Genomic DNA, 26,715 nt, shown 5'->3' with positions numbered 1-26,715 from the left:
ATGACAGGGTCACTTAGTTATTCTCTGTCATTCGTGTGTATGACTATTTAGGAATGCATCACAATTATATTGAGGGTACTGGAATTTATCTTGCCGAGACAGGGACTGTTTTACCACAGGGGGGGGTCTCGTTAACCACTTCGGAAGTGCAGATGTGTATCTAAGATTCCAGAGGTTCTGGAGTGTCATTCCAACTCCCCATCTTTAAATCCGCCACGTGATTTTAAAGCCACTCACTGTTGCAGCCGCTGCTGCCTCTAGTGCCTGCGCGTTCTGGACTGTGCTGACTTGGCCCTCCAGGGGTTGCCCTTCCTGATAGTGAATGGAAGAAAGAAGGGGAAAGAGGAAGAAAAACAAAAGAGAAAGGGAGACGAATGGAGGGGACATGGGAGGATGGAAGATGGTCAGAGAAGGGAGAGGGAGTGTCTTTAACTGAACTGTACTTTGACGGACTGTAACATCCTAACAGTTCTCTGCCGTACATGCAAGGAGAATTTTCAAGTAGCCTCAGTGCATGTATGCCAGGTGCCTACATTTTATAGCTATATCTAAGTACAGTTGCAGAACCACAAAAGACAAAGATACCCTAAGAGAGAAGCTCCCACATTCACAAGCAAAGATTAGTCTCATTTTTAGATCCAAACTCCTTTAATCAGGTTGATGACATTACTGTCAACCAATTCACCATTAATTGTATCTCTGCTTCTGCACTTTGGCCTCCAAGGAAAGGCACGGAAACAAGTTCAATAATCAATGGCTTCTGTGCTCCTATATGGGCAGACAGTACCCAAGTGGGATGTATTTATTTTACAATGGCATCTACACACAGGTTTTCTAATGCAGAATCAGAGCTAGATCCAGATCTCAGAGGCAAGCAAGCAACACCTCATGTCCGGTAAAACCCACTTGTCTTCGTGTGTGCACACACGCAAAGGGGTTTGAGGTCATGCCCCAATGTGAACCTATGTATCCAAGATCAAGACAGAGCCTACAGCTTTTGAACTATTAATAGTTGTAATCAGAAATACCAAAAACAGTCACCCACCAAATGCTTTCTTCTTAAATATTGATGGCGAAGGACCAAGGGTTTAACTACCAGCATCCATGGCACACATAGCAGCGCGACAACCACCAGGAAGCACTGAAGCCCTACCTGTGGAAAAAACAGACACGGTACAAGGTGATGCAGTGAATGTTCCATTCCTGCTAAGGTACTTTACAGAACAGGTCTCATGCACATTGCAACTTTCAACTGTGAATAACTCCCATATACAAGTGTTTCCCTGGTATACAGATCCTTCAGCTCCTGTTATAACTATCGCTTCCCAAACCAGCAGACTGAACTGTTCTTATTGTTTGTCTGAAGCTGCATCACCTCAGGCTGTGTTCGCATTAGACTGTACACCCCAAGCAAAGGAGGCATGGTCATCACTCGGGTTAGAGACCTCCAAGGGAAATCTAAGTGGATTTGCAGGGAGAGGCCGTTTGTCAGGTGGCAAAGGGAGCGGCTCTCGAGTCTGTCGGGACTAGTGTCTTAGCACAGAGTTAGATGGCACTATGCTACTTTTTTTTTTTTTAAATGTCCACTTCAGTAAGTCCTAACCACTTCTGGTTCCTAAAGAACCCATGGTACTTTGTGACAAATAGGGTAGGGCATTTGGTGTCTTGAGCATGCTCAAGATCTGAGAGTTACTTTCAGAAAGACCTGGATTCTCTCCTGGAGAAGTTATTCTTTGTAATGTTTCAGTTCAAAACTGTTTGTGTTCCTATCCTGGGAGTGAAAACAATTGCCACAAAAAGAGCCTCTCCAACACCTCAGGATGCTTCAGGATAAAGTGTGCTACCCTCAATCACTAGGCTCTTGTTTCATGTTTCATTTCCTCTGCAGTAGTTAAGCTCTTTGGAGTGAAAGCCTCTCTCTCATATTACAAACCATCATTCACCCTGTATCATTGTAGTGAGACACATACCTGTCCTTTATAAAGCATCTTGTTACTGGGATCGGTATAGGAGAAAAGAAACATGTTGATAAAATGGATTAGAAGGCTTGGTGCATCCTTTGAAGTGTGAGCATCATAGGCAGACCACTTGTAGAAAATTAGGATAACAAGGTAGCCAAACAATGATGACATGAAAATCATTTCAGGAATAAACCCAAGATAGATGTTCAGTGGTTTCTTGAAATAGCTACAGAGAAAGAGGAATTAGAGAGAGTTTGACATATGTTAGAGCATCACCACATTTGATGAGTTAGATAAATTTAATGCAGATTAAGACAGTGAAATTAACTTTTAACGGATAATACAAGAGGAAGAGTCTTAGAACAAATGAATTGTGAGTTTCTGCATTTCTAACCATCTTTAGAACTAAATTTTTGATAAGAAATATTTGATATGCAAATATAGTCTCACAGGATGGGAAATATCCATAATGAAATGTTTCCTGACTAATGAAATAACTCATGTTGAATTCTCTCCATCTTAAAACCTGCTGCAAGATCCACGGTCTTAGAGGCGTAAGGAGTTAGATGAGAAAACCTAAGAATCTGATCTCACCCTGATAAATCTAATACAAACATTCTGCACTAGTGGAAGTGTATTGTCCTAGTAAAACCAGACCAAAGAGCACTCACATGTGGTTGAGAAGGCTCAGTGTGACACCAAAAAGCATGTGGATGATGCCAAGAATCACAGACATCTTCATCTTAAAGGAGTTGAGGAAGTTCAGCTTGTTGCTGGCAATATTCCAAATCTGTCTCAAACAACATGGATTCAACCCGAATTAATGAGCGAAAGGAAGACAGTTGAACCAAAGCAGCATTTACAGCACAAGACGCTAACCAGGAACAGAAAATAGGCACAGACAAACACTGTACATTTTACAAACACATTTTAACATAAAACATTTAATCATCTTGTTTCTTCACTTACCAGCCAACCTCAAATTCAGGGATGTGGTTTCCCTTGTAACAGCTGATCTTACCAGCACCTAAGCAGAGCAAGGTCTGAGCCTTGCTCACTTTCAAGGTGGCCAGCTGGAGTTCTCAGTTTTTCTCCTGCCACAACCTGTGCTGTTGCTTGAGAAAGAATCGTGCAGTTCCCTTTTTGAACAAAGTGTCTTCTGGCCTCTAATACCAGCAAACCCCTCTAACGTCAAATACAGGATCAATTCAAATGCAAATCAACTCTTAAGGGCAGTTTTCTGAATCCAGGTAGCTTATAAAGAGACAAGTCAAATGGTGTTACCCGGAAATACACATTTCCAAGGCACCTGGGTGGCTTTTAGCAGAAGATACGACAAGTTCACTAGGAAATGCATGACAGGCTCTAATGCCTAATGCCAAACTTAACTCCAGTGCTGTGGGATACTGCAGCCCTAAATAGCTGGGCAAACGGGGTCAAAGAGAGACCTTCAGAACTCCTACTGGTCACCATTTCAGTACTCAGAAGCCATCACACTAATAGGTGACATAGTAGAGATCAGTGATGGAACCCACTCCACCATCCATCCCAGTGTTTTCCTCAACAGTTCCTGCCCCGAGTTTGCTAAGATAACACTTACACCTTTAGCTTTTTTAACCATGCCCCAGAAAGTTACAGTTACATAAGCCAGAAAAGTGTCGAAGGCCACGTGTATCGGAAGGAAGAACTCTTACCGGGTCAATGCCAAATGGATATGGTCCACCAAAGACCCCTGCCACGGCAGGATCCAGCTGCAGGACAGGGGTGTTCTGAAGCAACTCTGCTCTGTTTGGGTTCAAATAGATATAAAGCTTTACAAACTGTAAAAATTGTACTCAACAAAAAATACGAGACCACAGAACAGCAGCTTCCTCCTGATCCATGAAGGGCAAGTGCATCTCAGTACAACGAATGGGAGCATCAGTTATCCTTGCGCCACTTGGGAACCTGCCTAAGGAACCAACGTTTCAGCCTCCACGTGCAGTTCAATGCCCATGTGAGACTTCGGCAGGACCTTCCTGCCTGACTCTGAATAACCAGGCTCTTTGGCAAGACAGCTAAATAACTATTTTGGGTGGAAGGGGATCACCAGTGAAATGCACACACAGGAGGAAGGGAGGAGAACTATAGGCAGTTTGCTTCTTTCCATGCATTTTAATAGTGTGTCTAAGGCTCTGCTGGGGGAGCTAGACCAGGAAGAGACAACTGACACCCAGTTTATCCAAAGGCCATTTTCACTGAAACATCTGCAGCTCTTTGTATTTCTTTACACAGCATGTGGCTTCACTCCCCCAAGAAACGTTTCCTAAAGAAATAACACTGCTGCGGTTCCTGCCATGCATACATTCCTATGCAATTACAAACCTTGACAAATGGATTCAGGAACTCGGCCCTATGGTTTTACTTCTCAAGCACCTAATTACTTACGTCCAGTTGCCTTTCGAGAACATCGGCCGGACACTCCATGATGAGCCAAACATATTAAGTGCTTTGGAGAAGCAGTCATTGTAGATAAGGCCAGTGTACATGGAGAACACTCCCATTAGCAGAATGATGTACCGACCACTAAAAATGGTGTTGAACATCTGTTTAATAAAAAACGTCAGTGAGGACAAGCACACACAAAAACAGAGGCTGAAGTCACCCAATTCAAGGGCCCAGGCTGCCAGTCCTGGACTAAAGGACTTTGCCATTCTATGACAAGAATTAAGGCTGCAGGGGTTACAACTGCAAGGACAACGCAAACTGGACCCGGAGGACAGCTGGCCAGCCTACCAGAGTGGGTTAGGTGGGACTGTCTCACCTTCCAGCTCAGGGGACGTACAGAAAATATCACATTTGATGAAATTTCTTAAAATTTCAGTGTGAACAGGTGCCGGGAAGATAGTCAGAGCCTGGGCAGGTGCTGTAACAGCTTCCCCCATGCTCTGCCCATGTGTTTCAGTCCTGACAGATCTGTTCATCAATCCAAGACCTAAGCGAGCACGACCAATTTGACTAAGTTATGGGAATGTTTAGGACAGTGGGCCGTGAGTGAGAACACATCTGATTGCAGCTTAGTCTCTGGTTTACAACCACCTATCTCGGGAACTGGCACCCCCAGTGGTGAAAACCTCACAGATTAACCATCAAACCACGGTCTGTCTGAATCATTGTTTCAGATACTTATATGCAAACCAAAGGAATCCCCACAATTTTAAGAAGGACATTACTCATCGTCTTGTGGTCTATGGACTTTTGTTTGCTATTAGTTTGTTCATGTTCTTGACAAACTGGATGTGGAAAAAAAAACCTGTTGTACTATTGGCAGTTTGGGGGGGGGGGGGGAAGAGGATCAGTTTAGGTCTCTTTGCTTTAATACAGAACTGAGGTTGACCTAGCTCTTTACCTCATTGTCATTCTTCTGTGACAGAATGCGACTTTCCCTAACCACCATCCACACAGCAATTAACGTCATCAGGATTCCATGCCCAAAGTCTCCAAACATCACAGCAAACAGGAACGGGAAAGTGATAATCGTGTACGGAGCTAGAAGGGAGGGGAAAACAGACCAGACATCTCTCTGTTTGGCTCTCTGGTTCCACTTATTCCATTAGCAATACAATTCATATATTCATTCCCATCTTCCAAACAGGATCAACCTCCACTGGAGATACTGGAAGAAACTACATCACCATCATGGGACTTATAAAAGCAGCTCTGTTCATGTGTGGAAGTAAGCTTCTGGCAACATTTAACTAAATTGAAAAGGAAAGACATTTATATCCTCTCTGATGCTGGCAATTGCTAGCCAATCTCTCATCCTCCTCAAGTCTCAGATCTGTGCCCATGCTGACTGCTTCTTCTTTCCCAATGCATCCATGATATTTCACCTTAATCATCTTCCCTGTGGAATCAGTGGATACACCACCATCAAGTCACTGAGAAGTAGTAAGACTGAAGACAGGCACTAGAAAACCCATCTGGAACAACTGCGTACTGATCACTAGCCTGGACTGCGCAAGAGAGAGACTGGACTGTGACCTCAATCATCTCCACTTCTCTCAAATGGTAAGAAACGCTTCTCTATATTCTCTGGTCCAACTGGTTCCCAGATGACCTGACTGCAAGGTCTCATTTTGTGGCTTTTTACTTCTTTAAACCTAGCACATTAACAAGTATCCTCAGTTGCCAAAAAAAAAACAACCCCCAACTACTTGTGCTACTTCTAGGAGATCATGGAAACAGATTGAAATTGCCACCTTCACACAAGCCTGCAGCAGCTTGATGGGATGCAGTTGCTCAAGTACGCAGAAGCTACAAGGTACTAAATCTTTTAATCTAAACACAAATATGATTACAAGGGGACAGGAGAAATTAAGTCATTCATACCTTTAATTTACAAATTACGAAAGATTACTTTTTTGGAGTACCTCTAACTATCAGGAGTGCAAATTTAGAGTTATTAAAAAAAAAATCAAGTTTAAATGCTCCAATGAGTCCTATCAGCCAGTCAAAAAGGTCAAGCAGCTATTTATACTCTCATGTCTCTGATGGTTAGATGCAGGTTTGATGGTAAGAGCAGGTTAGACAAACACCTGTCAGGGATGGTCTAGATAATGTTTAGTCCTGCCATGAGTGCAGGGGACTGGACTAGAGGATCTCTCGAGGTCCCTTCCAGTCCTATGATTCTATGACCTATTTCTACCTGCTGTTACATTCTGATCTGCTAAATCCACACCAGCCTTGAGTCTGCATTTTGTGGCCCAGTACTCTTGTAACGTGACCTGCCTGCATAAAGCAGACTACCATCATGACAATTTAGCCTGAAATCAAAAGTTTTCTGATAAGACTGATCTCTCAGAGCACTTCTGCATTTGCCACTCCAGGAAATGCATTTTACAGCTGAAAGGGAGTCATCCTTGCTTTGAAATCTACCTCTTGGCTTAGTGCCCAGAAAATAACTCTTTGCTGGCAACAGTTTATCATTAAGACAATTTTGAGCATAATGGGGTAGATTCTGCATTAACATACAGATGATTGGGCCTATACATTTTCAAAGATAGCCAGCAATAACGTTTTACAATTCACGGTAACAGAGGCTACGCTTGCTCAGATTGCTGGGTCAATCCTGTGCAAGGGCTTTGAGCATCAGGGGAGACACCAGGCCACCCAGTCATCAGATCAGAGGGATGAACAGGCAGATTGTGTGTTTACCTGGATTTATCTCCCGGTAAGTTCCAATGCCATATGCGTCTACTATATTCTGAAAGCCAGAAGTGAACTTGTTGGTTTTGTTGTAAGTTGGCGGGGTCTGATTGGTTTGCATCCTATTCAGGATGGATGGAACAGTGGATCCGCTGTGCTCCTGTATTAAAAACAGACAAACTGAGGTTAGCGACTCCTCCTTCCCTAGACAAGCCAAGAACAGAGGGGCAGGTTTGCCTCTCATTGGCATCAGGAAAGCTACAGGGAACTTGCATGTTTGTGGTCCACTTACACAATGCAGGAACACACTGTGGCCCTAGGGAAAAAAAAAGTTTCCCCTGCCTTTGTGAGCCCCGTTTGCCCCCCACTCCTCCAATATTCTCCATTCCGATTTCTCCTGTCTGGGACAAAGTCACAGGCATTAACATTTAGGAACCGTAGTGGGAGGATGGGCAGCATCGGGGTGGGGGGGGCGCGCGGGCATATGCGGGAATTTATTAATGACTCCCATCAACTAGTTCTTTGATCTATAGCCAATTACAGAGGTGGGTGCGGCTGCTGGCTCTGCTAACCAGATGCCAGGGTCTCTGCGTGTTCCCCCTTCTGATTTTCCAATTTTCCCCAAAACCATTAAGGTTCTCTCCCGATGCCTAGAACATTGCCTGAAATTTTGGAATTGATTGGATGGACAGTCAAAAGTTATTGCATTGCAGAGTGACAGAAATACTACAAGAATGGAGCTTGGCCAGACAGGTCTGTAGGAGAGTAAGTGTGCTACTGTGCCTGACATGCCACTAGTCACATCTCGTCAGGTCCCAGTTTTCACCACTCAGACATGGCACCTACACAGCATCTGACTTGCTTAAGAGGCAGATCCGACGGACGAGCCATTATTTGAGGCTCAGTGCCTGCTGCTAAGAAGCATAAAAGCTTCACTTCAAAACGGTGTCTATCTGAGATAATAGACAAGCATGTCAATACTGGGAAATGATTTTGCGCAAAGGTTGTGTTCCTGTTTTATCATGAATCAAGGCAAGTACCCTAGTCATATGAGGAGAGAGAATACAGGAATCTAGATTAAAGATCTTGTTTGCTTTTATGGTTGAAGGACTTCAGATCAAAGAAAGATGGTGTGGGCATGGGGGAAGGATTCAGAACAAGGGGAGCCAAACATCCAGGGCCTGATCCTCAAGGAATACAGACCCCAAAAGCACGTTAGGGTTTTGCAGGAGGGAGACCTATAGGTCAGGAAGTAGCTCAGCAACGGATGGGGAAGGTGGGTTTCATAAAAATGCTGACGACAGGAATCGTATTTCACTGGTGGACTTTGCATCTCCGAAGAGGGACGTGTCCACTGTGCCAGCTACCAGGTTCCCTCCAAGCATTTCTGGAGGGCAGTTGGTGGGTGGGCTCCTTGTTGGGCTTGCCAACTTGCAGAGCTCTAGTCACCTCTGTCCAATGAGCAGAGTCAACCCAAGCTGCAAGCAGATCAGCAATCAAAGGAAAAAGCGCAGATATTGTTCTGGACACGTTATCTCCGATTTTTCACTTTATGGCATTACATGCCCCTGCCCAGGCAAGCAACCAACTCTGAAGTATCCCCAATGTTGGTTCAGTCCATCTCTCCAACAGCCAGTATTTTCTGGAGCTCTGGGTGAGAGCTTTTCTGGTAACCATAGTTGCTACAGATTAAATGTATCCTCTATGAAGGTTGCCATTTTTATATACAGCCTAAGAGATGCCTTTCAAAACTCCAGTCCAATCTGGCTTCTCAGGTGCAACGATTCGTCAGGGTTCAGCTGGCTGAAAGGGGCTGGTCTGTTGAGACTTGCATTGGGGGGAGGGGGGGGGTAAGTGACAACTGCTGCAGTTACAAAGCGAGGGGATACTCACAGTGCCTCTTCTGAGAGCAAACTGGATGGAATCGAGGTCAGCGACGGGGCACCAGACTTCAGCAATCAAACACTTCTGGGTCACGTCAATGTTACACAGGTTCAGGGTATGGTAGATAGCCTTCATCTTCCGCACTTTGATGAACCAGACACGGATATTTTTAGCAGCTGCCTGCAGGACCCGCTGGCGATGATCCTCTGTTTGGTTCAGCACCTTGCATGGAAAAGTGGGACAAAGACAGCAGTGAGGGATTCGGTTGCAATTTGTAGCACACAGTAGGGCACAACACAATAGCGGCTAGTGGTCAGGGCATATGGACAAGCCTGAGTCAGTGGAGGGCCGAGAGCCCAACGCCCCCTCACTGCTGCATGTTTGGAGCATGCTCTCCAGTCTCCTCACAGGCACCCTAGTTTAGCCAAAAGATACTCCTGGAAAGAAATGTACAGAACAGCTCTAGGCCATTCTCCTCCTGCCCCACCTCACCCCAGCAGAGAATTCCAAGGGGAAAAGCAGGGCCAGCTCTGGCTTTTTTGCCGCACCAAGCAAAAAAAAAAAAAAAGGGGGGGGGGGAGCGGAGCGCCAAAGCAAGAGGGGAAAAAAACAAAACAAAACAACCTGTGGCGCGGCCGGAGCAACAAAATGGGGGTAGGGGAGAACCTGCAGCACAGCCGGAGTGGCAAAGCAGGGAAAGAAAACAACAAAACCCTGCCAGGCAGCCGGAGCCAGGGTGCAGGGGGACTCCCTGTGCTGCAGACGTGCAGCAGAGTGCGCACCCAGTCTAGCGGGGAGGAAGGGGAGGGAGCGGGGAGAGAGAGCAGGGGGCGGCCAGGGCTTCAGCGGGGTGCTTGTCCCGCGGTCCCGACCACTGTGCCGCCTGCCGGGAGGGCTCTGCTCCGCTCCAGTCGGTGGAGAGGGAAGAACAGGGGCTGCCCTGCCCAGCTTGCTGCAGGGCGCTCCCCTCCTCCACACTGCCGCCCCCTACAGGGAGGCCGGAGCGGCAAACCAAAAAACCCACAAAAACCCGGCCGTGCTGCCCTAGGTTTGGGCGGAAGCCGCCCCATAGAATATGCTGCCCCAAGCACCAGCTTGCTCAGCTGGTGCCTGGAGCCGGCCCTGGGAAAAGGGAAATGTTCAGATTCCCAAGGGGAGATTTTTTTCTCCACCCAGATTTAACTGACATTTGCTTTCGAAGCTGCAGAGAAATGACTGTGTGCTGTGCACTGCATGAGCTCCACCTTGGGAGGTAGGGGACGCAGGGGGCTTATGTTTAAAGGGTCAGAATTCATTCACATTTGGCTCTCAAAACTGGCTGAGAGGAGGAAAAGAGAGAGAGATCTTTGGCGGGGTCTGACTGGAATGTGCCTCCAAGGCAGTTTCAGAGACTGTAAAGCCTCCCAAGTTCAAGTGGAAATGGCAGTAGGTGACACAGTGATCAGGTGCAGCTTGGAATTAGCTTGCTCCTGCATTCTTGCCCATTTTCTGACTGCTAAGCAGCTGGTCTCAGCAGCTTCATGCTAGGAGAGTTGGCATCTGTAAAAGCAGGGCCCTGCATTCAACACCTTTCGTTGTAGCTTTTGCATCTGATTCCTCTCGACATTTTATTTCCATAAATCTCTCGTTCCATTAAATCCCTTTCTATCTTCCTGATGTGCATCGTGCTTCCCTTTCCCTGGTTTCAGCCGTGACAGAGCTGGCACCAGGCAGCTTACAGGTTGCTGATTCAGCTCTTTGCTAACCACTTGTTTATTCATTGCTTTCACTGACACCCAGAGCTGCAGCACAAGAGAGATCAGTTTTTAAAACAGCAGACCTCCAGGGCACCGTGATGTGAAAGTACACAGACAGGCAGAAAACCTCTGGCAGCATGAACTACTGCTGGCCTTTTAATCAATCTGTGAGCACAGATTTCACCATTTTCATTTACAAAGACCCTAAAGAAGAAAGCCTCAGACCATCCTGCTTCTAGCTTTGAAGACATACACGCCTCTCTGACTCCCTTGCTTGCTAGTGTGAATTTCAACACCAATGCTAGTATTCACACAGAGGGTTAGTCACTCAGCCTCCTGGAAAAATTAAACCTAACTAGGGAGCTGAATGGAACCAAGTAGAGAAACAAAGTTATTCTCGGCTCTTGCAATTGTTTAATCTCACAGCAGATTCTTGACCTCGTTTAACTGGAAACTGTTAGCACAAGCTGTATCTGCATCTAGCCTGGCCAATTAGTCTCAGACAAATGGGATCCACCCTTCAGGTCATGTGAGCCACCCAGCATTCTACAGGCTAATGCAGCACTGACCCAGTTTGTTCTGCGTTATTACCATTTGAAGATCGTCAATCCTGGTATTGACTCCAGAAGCCATTTCCTTCCTCTCCTGCGGTGTCTCTGGGCAAGGGTAGAGGGAGGCACGGAACCTGAATGGTTTAAGACAAAAAGCCAAATTGATACATAATGCTCAGTAAAGGAGTGGTTTTTAGATTATGGGCTTTGCCAGTGAAAATGTCTCGCCGTCATTCACCAAGGCCGATAGCTACCACGCACGTTTGCTCAAGGCCAAACCATTATCTGACCACACTGGCATCTATATTCAAGTCAGGCCCCTGACATTAACATAGTCCTTTGTGCAGGTGTAAAATTCATTCTCAGCAAGAGAAAACCTGAGGAAAAAAATACGTTGAGAACTTGGGCAACAGAACAAGTCTCAGCAGCACCTTTAACTAGTGATCAACGGTGCATTCGACTGACAGCTATTACACCAACGTAACTGCCCTTCAGAAGCACTGGCTTCCACCAGCAGGAAATCTTTCACGTTTCTGATGAGAAGCACGAGTTAATTTCAGTGATAACTTAATCGCTTTCACATTTTTGCTATAACAGCAAAAGCAATTCATCCACTTTATGGATTAAAAACTGGGGGTGGCTAATTTGGTTGTCCAACAACTTTCAGTAACACATATCGTGCTGATGTTTATTAGGTTTACTATGTCAAGGTCAACTAAGGATTTCTATTATGCTACTCTTTGCATCATCCTAGATTTTCTGATTAATACAGGCTTAAGGAACTGTTAAAGTACATATTTAGACACTCAATTTGTATTTCAAGATGCATTACAAATATAATACATGAACAACCTGATTTTCAGAAGTGCTGAGCACAGCTGAACAGTCAAGCCACAAGTGTTTTTAAGTCTGATTTCTTCTTACCCTTCACAGATTTTCTTGACTCTATTTTTTAGCTGATCACCTTGGAAAAAAATAATAAACACAGACTTGTGCACGTAGTCTCCCTGGAACAGACAAACACAGATGCAGTGCAAGACCCAAGTATTACACAGGAACTAGGTATTATAGCAAATTACCACACAGCTCTGTATTTTCCCTGTTGCATATACGAATATACAGGAAATTATAGCTGCACGTTGAGTCAAGAACATACCCTAACACAGTCACAAAAAACTCACTTTGAAAGGAACTCTCTCTCTCAGCCTTGGTCTACACTGGGGGGCGGAGGGGAGAGGAGATAAATCTAAGTTATGCAACTTCAGCTATATGAATAACGTAGCTGAAGTCGACATACTTAGACCTACTCACTGCAGTGAGTCAACTGCTGCTGCCCCCACGTCAACTCTGCCTGCGCCTCTTGTGGCAGTGGAGTACAGGAGTCAATGGGAGAGTCGACTAGACGCGATAAATTGACCCCCGCTGGATCGATGGCTGCCCGCCGATCCGGCAGGTAGTATAAACATACCCTTAGTTTAGTGGCCTCATTGTGCTGGAGCTAAGTGTTCTAAATGGTCTATTTGCTTATCAGATCTATAAAATCTGTGCAAGAATAAACTGAAAAATCATGGGGAAGTTGGAAGTTTTTATTGCTTAACATTTGGCTGCAGTTAGGTGTGTATCACTATCTCTTCCAGCCAGCCCCACTCTGACTTAAAGCAGCAAGTAAAAGAATGAATGGAAATAAGGTGATGTATTTGGTATATTTAATTACAAGAATGCCCAGGGCCTAAAAACCTGGAGTTCTCCAGGGAGGTTCACAGCACATTCTTTGTGCAGCTGTTTGCATTTAGATATCTAACTCCCCTTTCCTGCATTTGTTAATAAGATGTTGTTCTACCTTACATAGGAAATTTAGCTTCATGTTTCTGAGAATAATTACACTAGATGTAACCTCATTGTCCAACACTTCCTTAAATTAAGAATATAGTCCCTCTCTGGCAGACAGCTGGTATTCAGTTCAGCAATCAGTAGAGCAACACAGCAACCAAATTCATAGGGAAAATAGGAAGTAACAACTGAATGTTTCAAATCTTTATTTCACCGCAGCCCACAGTCCTCCTTTTGCTAATTCTTAACTAGCAGCTATGGAGTTGCAGAGTTTCCAATGTTTGGGTACTATAGCTCAGTGGATGCTATTAACAAAATAAAATAAGCATCCTTCCTAGTCAGAATGTTTGCCATTTAATTTGTAAGGAAGGCCAACGGAACTAAGAGCAACTAAAAGACCTTGAAGCTCACATTTGGTGACCATCTTTGAAAGATTTTTTTTAAATAGTGCAAAAGACTCCAAATGAGCAACAGATTCTATACAGAGACTTCCAAACTGGTCACCACCCAAACAAGGCAAGAGGTTGCTCAGCCTCTGTTGCAGACAGGAATAACTTACACAGTACTGTAGATGGGCATGGCACTGTACTCATTGTCCCTATCCCAAAGAGGTTACAAGTGAAGGCCCTGATCCTGCAACTCTAGCCCCAAGAGGAGAGGGGATGACTAATACAGGGAGCAGACAGGGAGGACCATAGTGAAGACAGTGCAGTCATGCACGTCTCAAGAACATGCAATGCCAGTGAACTTACAATGCAGGTGAAAAACAACTCTGAACTCAGGCTGTTTCAGGGAGAAATCACTTCTTCTTTGTTACTTCAGGCCCTGACCCTGCAATGAACTCCATGCAGGTAGATGGGGTGAAGAGGCCCATCCTCACAGAGCTCATTGCAGGATCATGGCCCAAGTCTGACTGTACATTTGTTACTCACTTGGGATCTCATAGTATTTTGCCTCCATGAAAAACAATTCATTTTACCGTCACAGGATCCTCCAGGGGGATTTCGATTTCAGCCTGACGCAGGAATACGTTTCCTCGACACACTCGCCACAACATGCGCTCAAAGGTAGGGATTCGCTCACGGTTGATCACGCCGGCCACAAATCTGCAGGAGGCGGAAAAACTGTGGATTAGGTTGCTGCCCCTAGTAATGTTTGTAGAGCACAAAGAACCTGGAGCTCCAAGAGGTTAACTGGAGGCTAGCTGATAAATCAAGGTTTAAAGCTACAAACTCCAGCTGACTTGTTTGTGGTTAGTTCTATAATCAAGAGGGGACGGACGGACGCCCGCGGGCACACACACAAAGAGGAAACAGCTAGAACATGTCGAAGGCTGTACCCTCCATCCCCTCTGAGAGCAAGCCTTACTGTCTGCAGATTAAGTACCGTACTTACAAAGTAAAAAGCACTTTACAGTGTGAATGCATTAGTTTCCCCTTCAGTCATAGGACTTCCATGCCTGCTGCTGTCAGTTTCACACTGCTCCTGTAACTTCCACGCCAAAGACTGTACAAGGCAGGAAGGGCAACAACAGGCTACACAGCTTTCAAAGACCACAGGCATTTGCTTTAGAGACCACTGGGGCAAACTCCTAGGTCCAGGTAAAGCGGTATGACAAAAGTGCTTGTGGCTTCTACATTTCTGTTTCAAAGATGACCTGGAATCAACTAATGAAAAGGGATAAAAAGAAGTGGCCTTATTGTCAAAGATGCTACGCTCTTATTGACTAATGGAAGCTCTGAATTTTCTGTAAGTTTGAAAATCAGGCCTCAAATGCTTACGGAATAGGCTAGCTCTACGTTTCTGTGCTGCTATGCAAGACACTAGAGAATGACTTCCTCTTTCAGCTACTTTCTCCCTGGGCTAGCAGGGGCTGGAAAGTTAGCAGATGTGGGGTGGGGAAGGATGGAGACCCTTACTAGTTGATTGTGGATTGACACTGATAGGCCGAAGGTTCCAGTGTGGAGGTCCTCAGATTAAAGGCAAAACAGACAAAACGGAAAGTATAAAAGCTGCTGTTACCCAAGTCGTAGAGGGGCAGCTCTTCCAATCTCACTCGGCTCCAGGAGCGAAGAGGATTCCTCCAGCAGGTCTGGATCCGCCATCTGCTGATGATGCAATTCAGCCTGAATTCACAAATCAATTAATATCTAATGAAACTAGTTAGTGGCATGCAGGGAACGAGGAACCAGGAGACAGTTTTCAGTAGAGGGGGAAAAAAAAATACCCCCAAAGGACACCAAAAAAAGAAAATGAAACAACAGAGACCAAGGGTCACACAAGGGAGGGGAAAAACAAGAGGTAAGCAGAATGGCTCAGCAAAGCTTCTGTGAAAAAGGGTCTGGAGATTGCAAAAGAAAAACAAGATGCTTGTGGGATATATAATTCTGCAGATGGGTGGAACTTAGATTTTACCTAAAGTTATGTTCCCAAAAATGTTCTTAACTTTTTGAATATGGTGTAGAGTGACCCAATATGCTTCCATCACTACTTTCTGAACTTAGAGGAAATGGATGAAGAGAGGTACAGATAAACATTCATTTATGTACCGTAATACTGCTGCGTGTCTGTGCATTTTCAATATATTTACCAGCGGCCACAGGCGTTGCAAACATGGGTTGCCTTTTTAAGTGGAACAGCAGTCAGGATTCTTTCACTCTCTCAAATTCAGTCCACTCTGGCCAGATTCAGAAGAATGCTGCCCAGGCAAGATTTCTGTAGTAGGTCCAGTTGATTAAAACATAAGGAAAGTTTGCACTTCTGCTGCCCCCAAGTCTGCATGCTTTACAGATCTTTAAACATCACAATATCCCACTGAGGAGCACAGGTAGCATCATTTCATTCTAAAGATGGGTGACCTTAGCCTAGCATTGAGAGATGAAAGGACTAAGTCAGTGGCAGAGCCAGTAGTAAAACCGGAGAGTCCCAGCTGCTAGATGTCCTGTCTATCCATGACTCTGACTCTCCCTCCATAAGTGCACAATGCCTATAACTTGAAGAATGCACTTTTGAGAGTGAATACCCGTTTTTTTTTCCTTGTAAGATATATTTATCTAGGTGCTGAATATATGCCAGTGATGTATATAGACCTAATACCACCAATTATGCCAGTGCCACCAATTCAAACAAGCACATGACTTGACTTGCTGGTCATCATGGAAAGGGCCATCCAAATACAGGAGAACCTGCTTCAACACAGGAAAAAAACTCACTGACTGCACACCCCGAGTTGCCACTTACCATTCCACAATGGAAGCCATGCGGTGCATCATCAAACTACAACCCACACCTGAGGGGGGCCACATCTGAAAAGAAATCTTTCCTGAGCTCTTTCTTCTTGTCTTTGAATAACCCCTTAACTTCACCATGCTCATCATCAGAAGCAAGCTCCCCAGAAACCAAGACGCACTCAAAGCGGCACCAGACCCAATGAGAGTAACAGATACAAAACCTGCAGACGTATCTCCACTCCCACAATGATCAATACCCCCACAACACACCTTTCCAGATTCATGGGTCCTAGGCATGCCTGTCACAACATCGAGTGCATCTAATGCCCCAACAACAACTATATGGGTGAAACCAGACAATTGTATGCTCTCAAATTAACTCCCACAGAACAATGATAGAAGCCAACACCACCAGATCACTGGTGGGTGAACACTCTTCAAACCAATCACTCCATATCCGATCTTTCAATACTTGCCCTCAAGGGAAACCTGCACAACACCTGCCAAAGGCAAGCCTGGGAACTCAAATTCATAAGTCTGCTAGACACCAAAACCCCAGGGACTTAACGGGGACAATAGTTTTATGGTTCATTACAACAATCTGTGAACACACCACACTTCCTACTACCCTTAATGGCCCACTTCAAACCCTTTATGCATAACAATCTAATGCCCAACTGCCTGCTTCATTTCAAGTGACCAACTCCAACATCCATTACCCCTTCTGCTTGTCCCACCTTCTATTTAGCTCAGACACTCTGCTTCTTTCCCGAGACCTGAAGTGCTCTGAACAGCTTGAAAACTTGTACCTTGCAGCACCGGAAGTTGGTCCAGTACAAGATATTACCTCACCTACCTTCTCTCTCTCAGAAGGTAAACTGAGAAACTGTAAATTATTTTCTATTTATTGTGACTAATTTACAGGCTGAAATTCCTGGGAACATAACTTGTAAATATTAGTGATTCAAATTAGGAAGGGTGTTAATACCACATCCTCTTACAGAGCATTAACACAATGCATCAGTAGGGATTCTGTCCCAAAATTTCCACCCCTGCAGTTTATAAAAGGAAATGGAGAAATTAAGGAACTCTTCTGTGCGAAAAAGGACCCAATGCTACCCTGAGATGTGCACAGGTTTCCAACTGATTTCAATGGGTGGTCCCTGCACACACACACACGAAAGCAGAATTTGTCCCTAAAGATGTAAATTGTGTGTACACTACAGTCTTGTAAAAATGTTATGCAAGTTTATGAGTGCAGGCACAAAATCCATCTGCCCACATATTCTCATAATGAAAAACCCTGGAAAGATATTTTACTTGCCAATCAAAAAAGGCCACTTGTTCTGGGAGAGAAGTTTGCCAGGCTGATGTACCACACACAAGATACAGCATAACTGCCTGCTCATGAATACTTAGCTACAGCTTACAAAAAGTAAAAATAAATGACAAAATTAAGGTAACCATTAGTGTACTTCCAAAGAGTGATAAAGAAATGGTTTTCCCTTATAAGCCAATCCATTCCACCCTTTTAGGCATTCAATCCAAATAAAAGTAAACTGCATGGAAACCTTAACATTTCATAGAGGAACATAACCAAAATAGACAAGGTCCCCAAATTCCCCCCCACCCCACACCAGACTGAATGACTTTAAATTACCTTTTGAAATTAAAATGGCAGAATTCCTAGATCTAACAAAATTACAGAAAATAAGATCAATTCTACCAAAGGGGCTTGTATTGCATTTGTTAATAAGATAATATTTACTGTTGCTAGAATTTTTGTAAGGTATGTGTTAGACTAGAGGAGGCCTGCCTCACTTTTGACAACACATTTTATATTTCAGAGTATTTGTCAAGGCAGAAGGATAGTTTCTTGCTTAAACACATCTGTGGAAACAGCTCCAGTGCTTGACTATTAGCTAGGCTAGTTAGGGATACAACCCGATGCTTTGGTGTCCCTGAGCCTCTGACTGCCAGATGCTGGGATACAATGACGGGGATGGATCACTTGATAACTGTCCTGTTCTGTTAATCTTGATAACAAATCCATCTTCTGGCAGGGTCGGTTATTACATGAAATGTACCTGTAGCAGGACTATTCAGACTACTGGGAGTTTGTTAGGGAAGGTGAGAGCTGTTCAGACACAGTGTAGAAAGATGGAGGACTGGCCATCCCATAAGGTCTCTGATCATAATTTTCACCAGCTTGCAGTAGAGTATCACAGAGAATCAGAACTCCAAAGAGGATTTTATCTTATTCGGAATAACGAACACCCAAGCCTACACTCTCCTAGGTATATGACTATATAAATTAGAAAGATGATGGGAATGACATTAAATAGTCATTTAAAGCAATTTTGGAGGATCAGTCTCAGACTAGGAGTCCCTTAATTTCAAGGCCCAAAATTAGAGATTTAGCCATCTTCCTTCCCTTGATTAGTGAGAAAACCACATCTTGAATGAGAAACAGCAAGAAACAAGAAGTTCTGCTCTGCAAATGTGCTCGACAGGTATAAGTAGCACACACAATTCAAGCCCCTTCACCTTCATTTTCACAAGAAATGAAAGGGATTCAATTCACTATCTAATTTATTAATCCAGAGCCCAGAGGGGGATGACAGATGCAAAACAAACTAAAGAAAGCAGATGGTGAGAGGAGTTAGAGGAAAGGGAGACAGGGGACTGCATGCCATTAACCATTACTTTTCCAGTCTTCTTTACGCTCTCATATTCTAGGATGCTTATGGTAAAAGATTCAGAGAAATCTCTCCAGCTCATACTGCTCTTCATAAGCAAAGACAAGAAGACTGAGAAAAGGATCATCATCATCATCAATATAAATATATATATGTATGTGTTATGTAATGGACAAGAAATGGCTACATTGGAGACGTGTCATTTTGTTCTTTTATGACTAATATTCTATTCATTCTCCCTCTCCCACTACCGTTTTTCCAGAATGTGCAAAGATTGAGTACAACGTCATTTCAATTGTGAGCCATTTCTTGTGTAACTAATTACTACAAACAACTGAGAATACACATACTTTTAGTTACAGATGAAAAATGTCTTCAAGTGTTGAAGGCTCTGTGCAAAGATGGTCTTTTCAGTGAAGAAATAAAACAGTGATTAGTGATAATAGCTGGCCTGCATGATCTTAAGAGTCTCAAGAAGTCTCTCCAAAGGCCGATACCAGCCATTGGGCCTAGTCAATGTGTGTGTGGCGTAACGTTACGTACACTGTAACCAGAAGTAGTTAGCCCTAAATGTAATACGTTCAGTGGAAGGTAACACAATAAGTATTTATCCTGAGACCGTATTACAAATCTCAATGTGTTATTGCTTTGCTATAATCTATATGCTGCTGTGTAACATCTGCTGCTCCAATTGGCTGATAGGAGGGATAAATATTGATATTAATTTTGCCTGGTGGAGGTGGTGAGCCTCATGGGAACACTTGTTACAAATGCCTTAAAATGGGCAGAATGACCCACGGTTTTTGTTTCAAACATTACATGGATTTTGATCTGATTCAATTGAAATATGATGTTAATACTGTACCTGAAGAAAAGCATTAACTAGGTGTTATTTACTATATACTGTGTCAGTGTAAGTACCCTGAAAAGAGGTGCATTAGTAATGATTTTATACAACACTAATTGCACTTGCTCTATTTTTTCTATGTTCAATTAGAACAGGCAGGTAATAACACTTGTTACTTATTGCAATCAAGCAGTAGATCATCAGGTTGGCATTGTCCAAACAGACTCACCCAATGGAATCAGCAACTTGCAAACTGACATTCAACACTTGAAGAGGAGACAATCATATAGTACCCAGCCCGTTGGCCGATCACAGCCAGTAGCACCCGTGTTATCAGTCATGATGCATGTGAGAGTCTGGGCAGGACAACCTTAACGGTAACTCTTTTGCTCATATAAAAACCATGCCTGCGCCAGAGGAGAATAGTTAGATAACGTTTTCAGGAGGCCAACTCTGCAGGACTATGAACTTTGTGCCTTTACAATCAGCAGGGCACAAGGCTCTTCAGCACTCCATGGCCAACTCCGGAATGCGGCACATACTGTGCAAAATATTTCCCTCCCCCTCTAAGAAGGTACATGGCCAGTTTCCTCTCCTGAGAGCGAGCTAGATTGTAAGGTGCTTATATATGTTTTAATACGACTTAAAGGCATTTTGTAAAGATCACCTGGGCTCTTTATCGGCATGTCTCAGTTTTGCTTTGCTGCTGTACCCTGGGTGACAGCAGGGCAGCATTTCATTGTTCTGGAGAAAGCGCTTGCAGTGCTGCTGTCAAGCACTGGTCAAAATGAACATCAAGCCAAAGGCCCAACTGTACCTCTAAACAGTAGCACTGCTCCTGAACTTGCCACTGAGCATTTTAGAGCTTGAGCAAAGCCTCACAAATTTGACAGGAGTCTTGCTATTAATTGCAAAGGATTTTGGATCAGGCCCATAATGGCAAATCTACAGAATCCAAGTTTTATATTCATCCCTCATAACAGGGATTTTTGGGGTTTACTTACATACTTGCACCAAGCAGAAAAATGCATATTGGAGGGGGAAACGGCATTAGTCTCATAGTGATGCTGTCATCTACTGACCTGCTTAGGTTTTCAGAAGCCAGGAAATAACGATTTATTCAGAACCTGTCTCCACACAATTAATTCTGTGTTTTTACTGGGAACACACGCAGCAAATATAAATAATCAGAAAATGTAAAAGCCATGATTGGCTGTGTGCGCATTGCATGAAAAACTGAAAATGATTTGAGGGAAAGTTTCTTAAACCAAAAAAAGTATAGAAATGAGTCATCCAAAACAGCAACTGAAAAACAACACTCTTGAGAATAAAAATGGCAATTTGTGACAATAAACCACCAGCTGATTCAGTGCTAACCCCCCCGATATTCTGACCTCATCAAAAAACTGCTGAGTTTTGCGCAGTATACATTTTAATTCTGTCAGCTCTAGGAAGTTTCTCTTCAGAGCTTCCTGGTTTGTGTTGATCTCTTTAAGCTCATTTTCAATTTTTTCAAAGTTTGCCTGGGAAAGAAAAGGAGAGGGAAAAAAAAAGTAAAGTGAACCTAAAAATAAATGCTATTCATCCCTAATTAAGCACACAGTTCAAAGTGTGCTGTGCAAGATCTTGTCTTAACTGCATTCAGGTTACCCATAATTACTAGATGCTGCCTGCATCCTGTCTTCTTCACAATGCACCTTAAAACATTAGCATCAGACTATTATAATGCTACTCTATATAAAAAGATTAATAATTAGATTCTTTATGGATTGAGGAAGGCTTCTACAAACTTCCAACGCAGTATAAACTGGTGTGTAACAGTATAAACAGCAATTTAGAGGACTTGTACAGTAACTCCTCACTTAAAGTCCATGTTTCCTTGTTACCTTGCTGATCAATTAGGGAACATGCTCTTTTAAAGTTGTGCAATGCTGCCTTATAATCTTGTTTGGCAGCCGCCTGCTTTGTCCATTGCTTGCAGGAAGAGCTGCCCCTTGCAGCTAGCTGGTAGGGGCTTGGAACCAGGGTGGTCCTGGACCGCCATCCCTCCCCAACCCCCCGCCCAGCAGGCTATCAATTGCCAGCAGTTCAGCTGTCCCTCCCTCCACTGCCATGTGCTACTCTTGTCCTCTGCCTTGGAGCTGCTCATGGGAGCCTCCTGCTTGCTGTGCAGGGGAAGAGAAAGAGGGGGGCTAATGTCAGGGTGTCCCCCTCCTCCCAGCTCCTGTGCCCCCTGCCCGCTTACCCCTTCTCCATATAGAGCAGGGTGGGGACACTGAAAGGGAGGGAGAGCGCTTGCTGCCCACAGCTGCTGTCTCAACTTCCTGAGAGTGGTGTCAGCCTACTTAAAGGGGCAATGCGTATCTCTCTCTCCCCCACACACAGGGGGTGTGTCTATCTCTGTCTGCCATGGTGTCTCCCCTCCCACCATTCATGCTGCCTTGTAGAGTGTGACAACAATGGGTTAACCCTTGAGGGCTCAGCTGAATGCTAGTTCATCATTTAGCAGTACGGCATTCCCTGGGAAATATCCCACCCTTTGACTGCACCACCTCAACCAAACTTCACAATACTGTGTACAAATTGTTTAAAACTTATACTGTGTGTGTATTCATTTGCATCTTATACATACAGAGAAGTTACAGCAAACTATGCAAACCTCACAATGCTTATGGGTCGGATCCTCAGCTGCTGTAAATCAGTGCAGCTACACTGAAGACAATAGAGCAGGGGTCCCCAACACGGTGCCCGTGGGTGCCGGGGCAGCTAAATGCGCCTGCGTCCTGGCTGGCGATCAAGCAGCTGCCGAAATGCCACCAAATTTTGGCGGCGACACCTCTTGATGATGCCACTTGCTGCTGACAAGCGGCATCATCAAGAGGCGTCGCCACCGAAATTCGGCGGCATTTCGGCGGATGCTCAACCGCTGCCTTGGTCCTTCATCTGGCGCCTGCTCGACGAAAAGGTTGGGGACCACTGCAATAAAGCTTTGCTGAATTAAACCAGGTGGGGATCTGACCCTGTATGTTCTTACTACTAAATTCCAAAGAACTCAATTATTGAGACTAATTAGCACAACTTCTGCTATCTAGACTGAGATACTAGTTCAGCCTTAATGAAACACTATTACCTCTAAATCGATCATGTCACGTGGGAAAGGCACCTCTGGGTTCTCACCGGTGTCCAGGATTGGGATGTTCGCTTTTTTAATCTCCTTCTCAACAAACCCTAAAGACAGAAAATGTTTCACAGTGAGAATCACTATGAGAAACAAAAGCAAGAAACTGGAACATCAGTCTCTCTGCACCTTCACATTCCCCATCACCTCACCTGACCAGCAGCTGCATATCCCACCCCCACACCCATCCATCCTATCTGTAGCAGAACTCCATCAGAATATAGCTCATGTGGTTGCTTTAAAAGATCCACAAGTTCTCTTCTCCACAGGAAACAAACCTTTCCAAAAGCAGCCTAGCCTTCTGGGAAACGAATGTTACCTTACCACTAACACAACACTTAGCTATGGCACATAATTTCAAAAGTTTAGACTGTTTTCTTCCCTTAAAGCTAGTATAGAATTAGAGGCATGCATCAACATAAAGCAAGGACATACTGAGTTTCCGGTCCATCTCCTCACATCTCCTGACTTCGTTAACAAACTTACGCTGGAACACATTCACATCAGGGTTCAACTGCAAACAGAAACACACATTTCCTTAGGAGTGTTTAAATGTGAAGGATCATGATTACTAGTTTATCAGGGTTGTGGGGGCGTTTTTGGCGAGTGGTGGTTTGTTTTTAAAGAATGATGCAAGGAAAGTGTACAGCAGATATGATTGTTGTGCAGCATAACCTACTTTACTGATAAGTAACAACTAGCTGGAATATATGTGCCTGTGGCACAAGTGGACACTGAGATAGCAAAGATGAATGATAACACTTGGCCATATGAACAGCAGCCAGGATCTTAATGATCTGATGCACTTTACTGACACAGGAAAGCAGCCACTTACATCACGAAACTGAACCTTCCCAAGCTCTCCTAACTCGCTGACACAACAGTATGCAGCTTCCGACTGGAGGAAAAGCTGGGCCAGGGTCATCTCCTCACTTCTGAAAAGCTCCCCCATGATGAAGGGCAAGTGTCGGTCAAACCAGGAGTGGAATTTTAACCCTAAAATAAAAAGGTTGTAGGTCTGAGAATGTACAGCAGAGTCTGAATCCCACATTTGTGAAAGGACAATTTGCCTCCTATAGTCAGAGGAGAAAAGGTATAAAACACAGTCCCATGGAATAATTCTACACGCTGCATGCAAATATCTTGACTTAAAAAGAATACAAGAGGAAGTGATGATTCTTTCATAAGATGCTTGAGAGGTCAAGTAGTTCTTCAGCACCTTTTGATAAAAGGCTATTTCATAACTTTCTAAGGAAACACCTTAGTGAATCATGATAGATCTTACTCAAGGGAGGGGAAACCTGTTACATCACATGGTCTGCAAAGCACCACGGATAGTTATCACACTACAAACAATTCTTTCTTCAGCAGTCTAAGAACTCTGCTCTTCCGGGGCCATCTCTTTCTGCTCTAAGCATTGCACTTAGCGTGCAGCTCTCAGAGGCAACCCAGCTCACATGGTATCTAAAGGCCAAAGGCTGCCTATTGAAGTGCCATCCTGGAAGCAGTCAGCTTTCAGCTGACAGCGTCCCTGAATTGGCAGGGACGAGGTCTCCCATGAAGGGACCAGCATCACCATCACACAACACTAGTGCAGTTCAGGAAATGCAGCACACTGAATACTGGAAATTTCCACTGCTTGCATCCGAAGAAGTGGGTATTCACCCACGAAAGCTCATGCTGCAAAACGTCTGTTAGTCTATAAGGTGCCACAGGATTCTTTGCTGCTTCTACAGAACCAGACTAACACGGCTACCCCTCTGATACTGAATACTGAGTTATAGTGCATCACTGTTGGGGCAGAGAACACCTTCTTTTGCTCTTCTCTTCATTCGGCTGCTAGATTTTATATTTCCACCCTGCCCACTACAGCCTATTTGGAGGTCTGTCAAATTATCATAACAAGCAGGGTAGTGCTTCACTCAACACAGGTTTTAAAACACAAGCAATACCACACAAGAGAACCTGGCACCATCAGTGGTCCTGAATTATTATTGGCTCAAAATAGCTGAGCCTAATAGACCACAATTGAAATGAATGACACTATTTCAGTTCTAGCCACACTGATTCCTGACTTCACATTGCTGAGTAGAATTAGCTGCTGGTACGACACAGTCTCTCTGTGTGGCCACAGGTGTTGTTTGTAATTATTGTATCTATGCCCAGATGCTGTGTGAACATGAGCATGTAATTAAAAATCCATCCACAAACACTGTATTTCCATTTTGAAATCTACAGAACAACAAGCCTTGAAACTGACTGGATGATTTGTTTGCTTCTGGGTTTATTCAAAATATGTTTTTAAATGGAATAATATACCTTACAACACACGTATGCAAATGAGAATGATAAAATATGTATTGTTAGCTAAATCAAATAAAAACCCGGCAAAAAAGCATGTGTGATCGTCAAAGTAAACAACATGCTTAGACCTGAACACAATCTGCTTATTAGCCTCTGGAAGCTATTTCTGTTGTGGATGCGCAAAAAGATGGAGCCTGGGAAGGCGCAGGCAGAACCCGAGGTTCCCGAAATGCCGCAGATGCCCAGCCCTGGCACCAGCCGCGCAGGACCCTTGGGTGCAGGGACGGGCATGTCAGGGACACCCAGTGAGCTCATCAGGATCGTTAATCCACAGCCCAGGCACACGGGCCCGCACAAGCCGAGGGCAGCGATGGACACAGAGGAATTAGCAGACCCCCCCACACCCCCGCAGCCGGGCAGACTGGAAATCGGGGGGGGGGGGGCAGCCCGAGGGCTGAGCTCCACCTCAAGCGCCCCTCCCCTCCCCACAACGGGGGGCTCCCCGTGGCCTCTCCTGGAGGGGACCCGCCCCCCAAGCGCCCTGCAGAGCCGGGTGACCCCAGCCCCGCCCCACCGCTCTGTGGGAGGAACCCCCGGCTCGGGCGCCCCTCCCGCCAGGGGGGCAACACCCCGCCCCCAGCTCAGCCACGGGGGGGGGGGGGCGCCCGCAGCCCGCCACGGCCCAGAGCCCCCCCCCCTTACCTGCTGCCCACTCCGGCCCCTACTGCGGCCGCCGCAGCCGCAGCATTAGCAGAGCCGCCCGCCCCCTCCCTGACGTCACCGCGCACGCGAACGTCTTCCCCCCGCCGCAGCGCCGGATCACGCGAGGGCGTCTCCTAGCGACGGCCCGGCGGCCATCTTGTTTCCCTTTGGCCGGCTGGGCCCCTCCGACCGGAAGTGCCCGGAATGGGGGGAGGGGGAGACAGACCCTCCCGGCACCGCGTCCGCAACACCTGACGTCGCAGCAGGATCCGATGACGTCACGGCACAACCTGCTGATGTCGCCATGGGCACAGTGATGTTGTGATGCAATATTGATGATGTCATGACAGAGCAGGTTGTGCACTGCAGCGTATTGGACTCAACTATTGCATCGGGGAGCACTGTCGCGTCTCGGTGCGTTAGCGCATCCCCCGGCGCACCAGCGCACGATGTCACACCAACATATCACCATGGCGCATCACCATATGATGGCACGCTAACATATCACCATGTCGCATCACCATATGATGTCATGCTAACATATCACCATGTCGCATCACCACACGATGTCACACCAACATATCACCATGTCGCATCACCACACGA

At 45.0% G+C, this 26,715-nt stretch overlaps 1 protein-coding gene across 4 annotated transcripts in view; it reads right to left on the bottom strand.

Moving 5' to 3' along the window:
• ATP6V0A1 (ATPase H+ transporting V0 subunit a1) overlaps positions 1-26,257 on the bottom strand; it is a 46,012-nt gene extending 19,755 nt beyond the window's left edge. For 2 of the 4 annotated variants that reach the window (XM_039516319.1, XM_039516321.1), the window contains exons 1-17: positions 26,110-26,257; positions 23,939-24,099; positions 23,539-23,617; positions 23,056-23,153; positions 21,320-21,448; positions 15,172-15,275; positions 14,129-14,255; positions 12,244-12,326; positions 11,360-11,453; positions 9,042-9,254; positions 7,158-7,308; positions 5,350-5,489; positions 4,389-4,546; positions 3,656-3,746; positions 2,633-2,751; positions 1,971-2,187; positions 1,046-1,153 (exon numbers count right to left, since the gene is read on the bottom strand). In XM_039516319.1, the coding sequence (XP_039372253.1) occupies positions 1,046-1,153; positions 1,971-2,187; positions 2,633-2,751; positions 3,656-3,746; positions 4,389-4,546; positions 5,350-5,489; positions 7,158-7,308; positions 9,042-9,254; positions 11,360-11,453; positions 12,244-12,326; positions 14,129-14,255; positions 15,172-15,275; positions 21,320-21,448; positions 23,056-23,153; positions 23,539-23,617; positions 23,939-24,055 (2,028 nt within the window). In that variant the 5' untranslated portion in view covers positions 24,056-24,099; positions 26,110-26,257. Of the gene's footprint in view, positions 1-237; positions 313-1,045; positions 1,154-1,970; positions 2,188-2,632; positions 2,752-3,655; positions 3,747-4,388; positions 4,547-5,349; positions 5,490-7,157; positions 7,309-9,041; positions 9,255-11,359; positions 11,454-12,243; positions 12,327-14,128; positions 14,256-15,171; positions 15,276-21,319; positions 21,449-23,055; positions 23,154-23,538; positions 23,618-23,938; positions 24,100-26,109 lie in introns of all 4 variants that reach the window. The other 2 variants (XM_039516323.1, XM_039516320.1) reach the window with 2 other exon arrangements.
• Between the last annotated feature and the right edge of the window lie 458 nt (positions 26,258-26,715).

The sequence above is a fragment of the Mauremys reevesii genome, linkage group 27, assembly GCF_016161935.1.
Source record: "Mauremys reevesii isolate NIE-2019 linkage group 27, ASM1616193v1, whole genome shotgun sequence".
Lineage (NCBI taxonomy): Eukaryota > Metazoa > Chordata > Testudines > Geoemydidae > Mauremys > Mauremys reevesii.
This window is presented reverse-complemented; position numbering and strand designations above follow the sequence as displayed.